We start from the raw sequence: 12630 nt of genomic DNA, 5'->3' as shown, positions 1-12630 counted from the left end.
TTCCACATTCATTGTGCTGTGTATGCCGAGCATGCTATTTTGTAACTCACTGTCTCATCTCTTTTATTTGCTTTCTCTGTCACTGTCGATCTTTCCTAATACTTCATCTTTTATGCAGGCTCCTTCCTCGGAGCCGGATTTGGCAGTGGAGTTTGCCTAACTAATGGGGACCATATGCTCTGCAATTACACTCTCCCCAACAACATTCAGATTTGTTAGCAAATATTGGAGAAGGCAAGTCGAAAAGCTGAAGTGCAGAGCCTGGCAGGAATTGGCACATCCTGAGAGGTAAACCTGCTCTTGCTGACCCCGTGAATAAGGTCTGGTTTGGGCCGGTGTTGGCTTAGGTAGAACAGGGATTTGTTTTTGAAAGTATCAATCCATTGGTAGGTTGTTCTTCAAATGATTGCATGCCTCTTATGTGTTCCCAACGGCATATCATGCTTACCCCTCTGGATCAGTTTTTAATACATGACTATTACCTATTTATCTCTTGATTCCATCCCTTCTCACGCTGGAGACTGGGATCATGGTGTTACTCACTGTTGGATCCGCAGCTCCCAGTAGAGGAATGTGAACATATTAGCTATTTAGTAAATATTTGGCTGATGAACAATGAAGTAATCCCTAGAATATATTAGGTGCCAATACATTATATACATTACGTGCATATAACTTGGATGGTTTTTCTCCCCACTCCAGCTCCCTCCCTTCCTCCAGGCTAGACCAGCCTTAATCTTGGGAGCCCAGCCTCCCTCAAAGAATTCAACTCACAGGATTCTGAAGATTTAAATCATGGCCCTGAAACCACAGTGCTCATTTTTAAGAGGCCTCTTCTGTCTTGAGACAAAGTTTCATTTATTGCGCTGTTGGGGGTGAGTGCGGGCAAGATGAGTCAAAACTTTAGTAGGTTGTCCTGGGTTTTGATCACTGAAATGCAGGGGGAAAGAACGTTGCTTCACTGTGCAGATGTCAAGAAAGGATAGTCAGCTTGGGAGCAGGTGGCTGAGGAGAGGAGTGTTCTAGCTTTCCAAGGGCCTGTTTGAAGGCTGCCTCTCTGTCTTTAGAGTCTTGCTTGCGGGAGACCGCTGCAGGAGCCTGTGGTCCCACCGGCCATGACGTGGCCCTAAAGGGTTCTCAGGTAGCACGTCTAGTGACAGGGGCTCTCCCTCTCAGCCACTGTCCATTGTAGCCTTGGGCTGCCGCCCACTGACAGCCTCCTTGCACCAGTAAAGGTCTGTTTGCACTTGGAGCTGGAAGGGCAATAGACAGGCAAGCCCAAGAGAAAGGCAAAGCCCAGTCCACAACTTTGCCTTCATCCAAGAGAGCTAAGTCATCTGACAGGAACCTGGGGACTTTGCCACCACCACCACCCCCAAAAAAATCCCCCAAAGACATGGAGGCTACAGAAACACAAAGCACACTCGTTGTTTTAGAACACAAATACATAAATTTTTAATCTGCGAAAAATACAAAATGAAACCATGTACAAGTTATGTACAAACCCTTTTTACAAGACAAGAGAGTTATCACTGGTTATTACAGACGACAGAGTTGGGTAGATCATTTCAGAGCACCGGCATTTATTCTCTCCTCCAGTTCCTGTTCAGTCGCAGTAATTAATCATAATCATAATCGTAATCATAATGCCGACAAGCAAAGTTTGAAAGACAGATGAATAAGCCACGCTCTTTTTCCTTAATGAACATGTAGGCTGACCTCTGTGGAAGTGTACTTTTTTTTTCTTTGTCCCCTGAGGAAACATTGAGTGCAGGTTTCGGTGTTAAGTGGGGAAAGGTTTCTTTCTCAGCATCTGGGGGGTGGGATGTGGGCCAGAAGTTTTAGGCAGATTGCGACTGTGCCACCTGGGAATGGAACATTTTTAATTAGGATTTCCAGGCCGAGTTGGGTTTATGTCTGAAATGTTGCAGTTCTGGTCAAATGTGTCTCCGGCTGTACTTAGCGGAAGGAAGAGAAAGGGAGCAGGCTGCTCTGGGGGAACAAGGCTTTGCTTTAGTGTAGAAGGGGGGCTCTGTCAACCTTGTTGGCGGGAATCCCTTACCTGCTGGCTGCCTCTCACACTGACCCTGAATCCCGTGTGAGGAAAGCTCTGGTCTGCTCTGGCAGGCGCACATCCTTGCCGTGCGTACATTCCCATCTAAGATTCTGAACAGCCAACCCAGCCATGCAACCTAAGGCAGGCAACCTGGAGAGCTTTGGGGTCACTTTTGTCCCTGTTCTGCTGAAGAGCAAGGTGGAGGAGAAGAAACACAGATGTCCTCAAGGGGATAAGCAGACCAAAGGAAACTTTTTTAAGCTTAAAATCTACCTAGAAATTCAGGTCAGTTTCCACCGTGCCAAAAAACCTCTCTCCTCCTGCTGCCTGCCCAAAAAAGCCACCAAACCAAAGTGATTGTCACATTTGTTCTAAGAATGCTGAAACCAAGGCTTCCAGTGTGTGCATTGTTCGGGAGGGGAAGAAGAATAATGGAGTGACATGAACAGGGAGGGGAAAGAAGAGGCCCACCTCAAGATCCCTCTCCTTTGAGTCCTTCTCCAGGAAGAGTGTCAGTGACCTAGAAGATCTGCCCACCCTGCATTTCCCATGGAGTCCAAAGTAACACAAGGTGGTCAACTGACAGCCCAGCCTGAGCCAGGCCTCGTGACGAGCTCTGGGGATAAAGACAAATAACAAAGTCCTTGCCCTTATCAAGTGAGTCCTTTCACTTCTGAGTCATCCCCTCCAGTACCCTTCATCTCCAACCCCATAGATGACCCACCCTTTCTTTCTTAGAGTTTCCCTCTCTTGCTTGCCATTTTCCTAGTTCTGGAGTACCCTGGATCTCCTATCCCAAGAGTATCTACTTATGTTGTTCCATTTAGCCCCTATAAATATGGCTGTAGCCCCCTAAGAGTCTTCTGCCAGATGGCCTTCTAGACCTATGCTTCCTCCTTTGGAAGATTCAGCCATGCTCCCCACTTTACAAGGACCTCCATGGGTCTGACTTCCAAATCCACAGGGCCTGCTGGAAGCCTCTCCCCAGCTCCGCTTGCCCACTGCTTTTGCCTGCAAGGTCTTCCCATAAGGAAAGCTCTCAGCTTTTACTCTGAATGAATCCAGTACAACATTGCTCAGCTGCCCACATTTGCTGGCTCCCCTTCCTGTCTTCTTTTCTTCTTTCCTATTCCTCCACATGGTTCTTCCCTTGGGCTCCAAAGTCAGTGTTTCTTTCGCAAAGAACCTTTCCAGAACCAGTCATTGCCCCAACACCCTATCCACACACCAGTCTCTACAACTCCAACTAAACTTCTACAGCTAGTATAACACTTATCTGAGGAAGGTAGGTGCTTCATATACTCTTTTTGACTTTGAATGTGCACCCTTGAGAACTCCATGCAGCTGAGAAAAATGTTTAGCTTTTCACATGCGCTCTGATGACTTCCAGGAGTAACTGACATCTCAAAACTTTCAACCTAAAAAACGCTCAGGCATTGGTGTTCATCACTCTGTTTAAAACTTTTAGTGGCTTTCCATGGCTTTCTAAATCAAGTCTCGACCTCTTGGCTTGGCCCTTCAGACTATTTCCTAATGTCTCATCTTAGATTTCTTCAGCTCCCCTACAGGATCGTGTCACCAGAGACAAAATGGCTTATGTATTGAAATCACATTCTCACCAATGAGCCATGGCCCATTAAGTCGCCTCATCCTGGAACACCTTCATTCTCTACATTTCTCCAGCCATCTATTTCCCACCAAAATACCTCCAAAACCCATCAAGCAATATATCACTCTGTGATCTTCCCAACCCATATAATTCAATGCAACCTCTCCTTCCTTTCCACCCAAAGCACTAACTCTTGCCACCACATACCTGCACCTGGCTGATGGTGCTTGAAACTGCTGTTTATATCATTTTGTTTTTGTTCTTTCTTCCTAGCTCCCAGATGCATGTCCTGGTTTGGCCTGTCTTTAGATAGTTAAGTCTCAGGCCCTTTTTCAAAAAACGAGGCAAAAAAGGAAGGTCTGGTACAGATAGTCTAACTCAACATTCCTCCCCCAGTCTAACCACATGAGGCTGTGGTACACCTCTAACTGGTGTTCAGCTGTTCAGCTAACGGATTGCTGCTTCGGGGCACACAGGCTCCTTTCCCTCTGGACGTGTTCCAAGTGAGCTTGCCAGAGCAATGGCAAATTAGGCTCTGTAGCTCCTTGGGAAATAAAATTAAGGATAAAAGTATACACTGAACTGTCTTATTTTATGGCAATTTTTAAAATATGAACAACTGGTATTGCATGGGCAACAAGCAACTAGGGCTGACTTCACTTTAAAAACCAATATGGCCATGCTCGTACAAACTGGCTGGAAATCATTTCTAATTACTACTCTCTCATTAATAAATCCAAAGGGCCATATCACCACTTTACATGATCATGGGATTTAAGTGCCAAATCATCTCTGCTGGATAGAAAAGTAAATGCACTTTGGGAACCTGGGGTAAGTAGGGGAGGGGCAGAAAGGGAATTTACCAGATGAGTTATAAGTGAAATCTCAGTTCCCTCTGCTTTTTAAAGAGGATGAGTCAAGCTCTATAAATAGTAAAGTCCTTTGAAGGACCACAGTGATTTTACCACCATTTCAAAGACCACAAAGAGGAACAGAATAGAGAATAGACAGACTATAGGGACAGAAGACAAAATGGACAGATTATGCAATAGAATGCCATGTCGAACTTGAATGGATCTGCTTGGTCTCCTATGAGTAGGCTCATGATCAAATCAATTGATTTGATATTCTTTTTTTTCTCTCTCTTCCTACCTCTCTTCCTCTTTTTGCTCTTTCCTTCCTTTCTTTCTTTACTGAGGCTCCCATTGAAAATGAAGAATGATAGGTCAAATTAGACTTATGAATGTAAGTAACAGAGAGAGAGTGTACTAATGGAAGAAAAGAAATCGAATAAACGGGACAGGAAATGAAGTGAGAAGTAAGATGGGTTGCTTCCTAAAGCCCAGATCCACCTGTGGAAATAAAAATGAAGAAAAATCACAGGAATCTAGGGGTCATGAGACTAACTACATATTGAAAAGTGGAGATATGGGTTAGTGATGAAGGGATTGACTGGAACTGAGCTTGGAGCCAAGAAAAGGGGCAGGCAAGGCTGAAATGGAGAAGAAAACACTAGGAACACACAGAAAAATCTGACCTGATATGACCCAGGAGAACCTGAATTTTGAAATTGCATTTTGAACCTAAGGAGACTCCAAAGTATGAGGCAGAGGCATGAACCTAGCTTCCATGTGTCCAGAGCAGAAACTGCGCACCACTCTCAGGAGTATCTGCTTGGGTGCTGCAGCAAGAGGACTATCATTCCAGCACAGGACAAGATTTTTTCCAAGGGCTGTACCCATGCTCCCACTCCTAACCTAGCTCAGATCTTCCCAGATCTGAAAGGCACCGTAGGGCCATTTAGGTGAATCACTTTTATTTACAAATGAGGTCCCTGGGACTCTGAGGGTTTCACAAACATTCTCAAAGTGCATAGCTAGTTATTTGCAGATGTAGCTCTTGAACACTCTTAAGCCACAAGTAAGGAAGTTGCACTCTTTCGTCTTTCAACATGAAAATAATCCCCAATTTTCTTATGCTTTCTCAGTTTCCCCCTTTTCCAACTCTAACCAAATAGTTTTAATCCCCTGTTGTTTTAAGTCTTTAATTACATTCTGTACAAAATACATCATAAGATGCCCCAACCTTTGAAAGGAGAGAGCTCTGGGTGTTCCCAAACATGCCTTAGTCACAATCACTTATATTTAAAGTCTTTTATATTGGTTCAAGGTGATATTTTGAAATATAAAATTGCTTAGATAAAAGTAAAACTTTTCTTAATAAGAAAGATGATGATGGTGATGATGTCTTTGTAAATACGTGCTTTCAGCTTTTTAAATAGCCTCTTGATGAGTCTTGGATTCCCAAAGCACCCAAGAGTCTTTAGTTTGGGTAAGGACTTTTCTGGAACCCTAAACTGGGACAGGAGATCATAGTCTTAAAAGACAGGCAGTACCGATGATGACCATCATTGGTCTATGCTTAATTTAGTCAGAAAAATGGGAACGGGTCCACCACAGTGGGGTCGAAAGATGACCTCTTCCCGGCCAGAGAGATCAACACATAGAAACTAATCAGGAAGCTCTATAGCATTGGCTGGAGCTCTTCAGTGTCTTACAATCTTGTTTCTGTTCTCATGTCACTTTGACCCTACCAGGCACCAGTTTTTGCTAAAGGAGCCACCAACCATTTTGCATACTTCCTCAAAAAAAAAAAGCTCATTTTTATTTTCTGTCTCAGAACAATTTATTATTGAATTGTTATTGAATTCATTATCAAAAGCAAAACAGCATGAGCTTGCTGCTCTACCGTAGAAGAAAATAGATTCCTGCCAATTAGTTTTGGGGCGGCCCTTTGCTATAAGAAGCCATTTTAGCCATTTTGGTCTAAAGGAAAAAAAAAGTTTTCTTTCAGCAATAATTGAATGGAAAGAAGGAAAAGAAGAAGAAAAAGAAAAAGAAAAGAAAAGAAAGAAAAGAAAAGGAGTTTAGATTCAAATCTCTAGTCAATCAGGTCATGGAGTTGACCTTGTGTTTTCAGACTGACTTGGTATGGAGAGATGGGTTCGAGAGGCACAGGACACTGTGTTTCTCTACGGGAAGATCATTTAGGTGGCCACCATCACCTGCCAGAGGACACCAAACAGTTAGGACAAATTCAGAAATGGTTATCAGGAAGAAGCGTGAAGAAGAGCCCACCAGGGTTCATGAAGGAAAGAAGAGCGTGGATTAATATGAACGTACTAAGGTGACCCCAGTGCAAAATCATTATGTAGAAGAAGGCCTAGCTTTCAGGAAAGTTGTGAAATCCAAACTAGGGATTCACCCCCACAGACCCGTTTTGCTTCTGTTGGAAACCAGGAAATGTTCATAAGCCTGAATATAGACAGCTGACGTCATTTTAGTCCGCTGTGTAGACTAGTGATGGGTTATAAGTAGTTTTTAAACAATCCAATTTTGGACGTACATTATATTCACAATACTTTTATAGAACTACTTCTACAAAATGTGACAACAGGGTAACCACAGTCTGACAAATCACTTCAGGACGGCGCCTACAAGGTGGAAGCACAACTACATGGGCTCTGCAGCGAGTAGACAGGGATGGAAGCTCATTTTGCCTACACTGGTCATTGGAGTACTTAGTATGTTTTCATGGTGATTTCATTGCTTGGCTCTGATCTGATTTGCACTAATATCCTAAGTACCACAGGGTCATGGCCTAAAGAATTAATGGAAGAGATATCATGGGACTTTGGGGGGATATTTTGGTAAGTTTGGTTTCTTCAAGTGTCCACAGTTTACATTTTTAAGAAAAGAAAAATCACTATCACATCCATGCTTCTCCATAGACCCTGATGACTGTATAAAAGATTGATCATTTTGAAGTTGAAAGATTTGCTAAATCGTTTGGAACTTAACAGTTGGCGGGACGACTAGACACGGAGCATGCAAGCCACGGCAGAGCGCTGAGACTTGGTAATTGTGTCTGATGGCTAGAAAAATCTTTGAGCACAGTTGGAAGTGGCTGAGACATTTGATTTCATTGCTGGTCATTTTCAAAGGCCTTTTCTAACAGTCTGTATTGAGTGCATTCATTGCTTTCCTTTTGTCGTTATTATGTTTTACACAGTTGCAGCAAGTTTGTATGTTCTGTCCCAGCAACTAAAGGAAAGCCTGAAAAAAACAAATAAAATCTGGGCAAAAGTAGTCTCCTTGGTCGTGGAAATTTTTCTGGCTTTTAAACAAAAACTCAGTGAAAAAACGAATGCGTTATCATATCCTATTGTGAAGTGAAACTATCCACCGGCATTTACGAACTTTCAGGCTAAAAGCTCTGAGACTTGGGGCATGGGGAAAGAGTCCAACAGACCCTTCCAAAGTTGAAATTCCTGTACTTGCATGGGTGGGTTAGACATAGGAAATGGGAAGCATAACAGCATGGAGGAGTCCCCACCATTCGCACAACAAACAGAGCAATATCTCGTGTGCATCTGGTCCTCAACTTCTACGTCCCAGGCATGCTCACAACCCTCCTGGCACCATTCGTTGGCTGGATAAACCTCATCTGGCAATTGTAGAAAAGCTGTAAGAAGGTCTTCCCTTCAAATATACGAACAAAGGGATGAGCAATACAGAATGAAAACTAAAACTACAAAAATATGACTTTCAACTGAGAAAATAAATAAGTTTCCATTTATTAAGAGCTGGTGTCAGTGCAGCTAAGATACACACCCATCCAGGAAATTCACCTGCCCCCTTTTGTCTTCTTTTATGAATTTACTAAAATACATGTTTACATCATTGGACCATTTCTAAATTGTTTTAATAATCCATTGCCCTTCATTACAATTAATTGTGGTGGTGACCATCATTCTCCTCAAAGGAAAAGAGAGAAAGAAGAGAAATACGTATTAAGGAGTCTGGCCACTTACTCATGTTGATTTTGCATTGTTTAGATATAGGGAAGATATTTGACAATGAAAAAAAAAAGAAAAAATATATTTTCTTTCTAATAAATAAAAATAATTTAAAATGCTAGAGGCTATACATGACTATTTTAGTATGTTCATTTATAAATGAAATCATTTTCTTTTCCAAAATACATGGAAGCAATATTCAAGGCAGACAAAGAGAAAGATCTGTCTACTTTATTTTTCTTGCAATTCTCGCTTATCCTAACGTTTCCACCAGTGATTCAGCATGTAAGAGGAAGAAAAGTCACATCACCATTTATGAAGTTTGTCAGGCTTTAAAAAAATAGTTCTGGTCTCCTGGGAGTCAACATTCATCTTCAACTTCTCTGATTGGTGGAATCAAGCTGCTTGTGGATTTATATTGGTTGATCTGGTTAGCCATGTGGGTACTCATGGGCTTGATTTGAATGTTTCTGGGATAGGCATTATCCGGTTCATCTGTAAACCATTTCTTTTCTGCTAAAGGGCAAAACGGATAGAGAACAAGAAGGAGAAATGAGAAGTTTAATTAGTCCTAGGGTAAAGCCTTTGGAAAGTTCATTGAAAAAATGCAAAAATGTAATCGATAGAAGCTGACGGTGAGTAGTTGCTAAGAGATAGTGCGGTGTAGGGAGAACCCCAGAACGTGGGACACCTCTGCAGCTTGTGGCAAGTGATGACCAATGCACCCTTGGGACTTGGAGGCACTGTGGGTGGACCTCTGAGAATAAGGAGGGGTTGGCAGAGGAACTCTAGCAATGTTCTCTGGGGTTCCTTTAGTGGCCTGGAAAGTTTTGGTGGGAAGGAGATGCTGAATCAAATATTGGGCATGAACATTGTGCCTGAGGAAAGATTTGCACGTTCACTGATTTGAGTGGAACATGAGGGACATTGTCCTTGACACAGAGTCAGTGATCTAGCATCTCCTCCTCTCAACCTCTACTTGGCTTTGTTTGTAACAGACGTACTTAAAGTTATACTCAATATGCCACTCTTCTTTTTTTCTTTTTCTTTTTTTGCCACCAGTTTTGAGGGTCTTAAAGTAAGCCCACAGATTTTGCTGGGCAATGAGACTAAAAATCAGAATAGCAACCAAAGTTTGAAGATGATTTTGAGATGGCTTTTATTTCAAGAAAGAAAACTCTGTGTTGGTATAAAGTTATGAAAAGAATTCCTAGTGGCAATATCTTAACCGACTATAATAACCCGAGCTGTTGACAAGGGAGCTCGACGAAGTCTTGGCATTTCATTTCCACCCTAAATACAGAGATGGCTGAGAGAATGCTGAGTCAGAGCGTTGGGGGGGGGGGGGAGGGGGGAGGGGGAATGGGAGAAAATGGCCTAGCATCCTCTCAGCATTTCAGTGCTATTTTACAGGACTCGGGCCTCGCCCCTGCCTTTTTCTAGGATTGAAACTTTCTGGATAACCAGCCATGTGTACAGACATGAAGAGATTGGGAAAATAGGACATTCTAATTTGGGAATCATATTAGTGCCTTAGGAAAAGAAAAGAAAAAGGGGGAAAGCTTTCAGGCACACCCACGGCTCTAGAGACAATGGCCTCATTTCTGCTTATCAGAACAAGTCACAACTGCCTTGTCAGTGGTCCTGGACTGATACATTAACCAAAATTGCTCACCTGGCTTGATGGAAGAGTATATGTAGGTGCACGTGCGTGTTTTTACGTCTGTACGTCTGTCTGTCTGATAGGCTAATGATCTATAAATTCAGCATCTGCCATCAGTTCATAACCGCTCTGCTTGTTTCTCCTGGATGCGTCCTCTCTCTTGCTGTGTCAAGTCTGAGCCCTCAGTGTAAACACTGTCCCTGGAGCTGGGGTGTGCCTCGGTGAGAGCTTGCTCACTACCCTTTGTTCGGCAGCTCGGTTTACCCCCAAGAAACTACCGTCTCTCGGATCATTCTCCACTCCCCTTTCTCCTGCTCTGGCTCTCTCACCTATTATAATTAAGTTCACTTTGATTTGAACAGATTGGACGATAGGAATTCATAATGCTACATCCTCACAGTGAAGCTAACTGATTAAGTGCTTTAAATTATTCCCCCTGACAGAATGATAAAGTTACAATCTGTTCTGAGATGATCTACAGCTTGCCAGACTCCTACAGCTTCTTTCTACATTCATTTATCTTTTTGTCAAGCAGAGTTTTTTTTTTTTCCTAAGCTTCAATTCCATAGATCTTTTAAAGTCATCAGCACATCTGAATTATTAATGAGGCTTTAGAGGCAAGGTTCCTGATGGACTGGTTAAAAAAGGTTGTATAGAAATCCAGGACTGTGTACACATCAAAATAATTTCAGCTCCATTTAAAAAACCATTTAGTTCAAGTGTGACATAGATGAACCATTATGCATTTGTGGAAACCAATTTTTTGTGATCTACGATTAAACTAACCTTTCAGAGAGGAGTAGAGTGTGATGGTTATCATGTTTTAAAAGCATTGCCAGGCCGCTGAAACAATTTCAAACTACGACTTTTTCCAATGGTTTATGTGTAAAGCTGATTTTCAGAAGAGCGGAACGGGGCGTCTGTGCTGTTTGCCTGAGCTGCCCTTGGTTTTGGCCGAGCCGCTGTGGGGACTGATTGTGCGAAGGGATTTAGTGCTAGGTTGGACATGCCAGGTTGGAAAGGAAACTGAACTCTGCCGATGGAAACGAGTAGGTCTTTTGGGCAAAAGACCTAAGACAGCTGCAATTTGCTGAAATTTTTACAACTGCTGCAGAGAATAATTGTTCAGAATTTAGTCTTTACAGTTCAATTCAAAGTTGGCATTTTGACCTTTCTCGGCAGAGAGAATATCAATTTCCTTCTGCTGTCGGTAAAAAAGAGCATTATTTCCCCATTTAAGCTTCGTTCTCTCTTTCCACCTACACTTTTTGAAGAAAAGCTATGCAGAGTGGCCTCTGCGTTTTGGCCATTCAGCTTCCACACAAGAAGGAGTTGTGTTCAAGCACATCCTGGAGATGAGTTGAGGTTCTCATTATGCCTGAGAAACAGGCTTTTTAATTTGGGTGCCTTATAAGATATAAATATATAAGTTGTTGGAGACTTGATTGGATAGAATGTTGAGAAAATGGAAATATACTAGTGCTCTGAGTATTCTAGTAAAATATCCAGGGGCAAAGGTATTTTACGAAGAGATTCTCCCAAAGGGCATCAGAGGAACACACACTTTAACGATCGTCAGTCATTTGCTTCGACAGAGAGTGCTTGAAGTATGACGATGACACTTTGGTTTATTGAAGCTCTCCTTCCAAAGAAGAAACTGTGCCAATGGGAGGCTACAACATTGGCCATGAGAAAGAATACTCAGGGAAGGGATTCAAATGAGTGCTGAAGTGGTCCAGGATAAACCCAAATCCCTGAGTTTATCTCCTCTCCCTGCTTCATCCCACAGGCCAGAAAAATTTCCGGGAGCTTCGTTTTTGTCCCTAAGATGAGAAGGGCAATGGATCTGGCTGTGAGGGCCTCCTAGCTGCCAGAGTAAAACAGCCCCATTTGTTAACAAGCCTCTCGAGGCTGCTAAGCATGACGTCATCCCTGCAAGGGTGGTGTGTGACCTGTCGGGATCAGGGACAGGAGGCGTGGCAGTCTCTGGCAAGTGGGCTAGTAGCACGAGACGAAACCCGGACATTGACGGCAGAGAGATGCTTCTAAAAGAGCCGGCGCACTGCCGATGGGAGAAGGCACCTATGGAGACCAGGCGGGTCATGGGCTCTCCACCACGGACTGGCAGGGAGGCATGGGCTAGGGAGATGGCGTGGGGCAGGAGGGCAAGGTCAAAGGGATCTGGGGTCTCACAAGGGAGTTGCATGGCTCCAAGCAAGTCATTGTGTAATTGAGCTCAGGTACAGTTTCTCTTCTGTAAAATGGGCTCGTGATCAGATCTTCCTAACGCTGTTGTCTGGATGAAAGGGGCTAGTGCCGGTGAGCACTCACCACAGGTCCAGATGCATGGTAAGTAAACATGAGCACTGGCATCTGTTAGTAATGGCAGCCTCCAGGACGGCAGAGGGGCAGAGTTCATAGTCCAGTTTTAAATGCCACTCTGC

General features: G+C 43.2%; 1 protein-coding gene across 18 annotated transcripts in view; it reads right to left on the bottom strand.

Moving 5' to 3' along the window:
• Window positions 1-1427: 1427 nt before the first annotated feature.
• The window catches only part of KCNMA1 (potassium calcium-activated channel subfamily M alpha 1), a 721733-nt gene continuing 710530 nt past the window's right edge, over window positions 1428-12630 (bottom strand). For 9 of the 18 annotated variants that reach the window (XM_078077542.1, XM_078077544.1, XM_078077526.1 and 6 more), the window contains one exon: window positions 1428-9039. In XM_078077542.1, the coding sequence (XP_077933668.1) occupies window positions 9015-9039 (25 nt within the window). In that variant the 3' untranslated portion in view covers window positions 1428-9014. The remainder of the gene's footprint in view (window positions 9040-12630) is intronic. The other 9 variants (XM_078077543.1, XM_078077527.1, XM_078077532.1 and 6 more) reach the window with 1 other exon arrangement.

The sequence above is a fragment of the Halichoerus grypus genome, chromosome 7 (assembly GCF_964656455.1).
Source record: "Halichoerus grypus chromosome 7, mHalGry1.hap1.1, whole genome shotgun sequence".
Taxonomy (NCBI): domain Eukaryota; kingdom Metazoa; phylum Chordata; class Mammalia; order Carnivora; family Phocidae; genus Halichoerus; species Halichoerus grypus.
The sequence above is the reverse complement of the archived record's forward strand: the minus strand, read 5'-3'. Positions and strand labels throughout refer to the sequence as shown.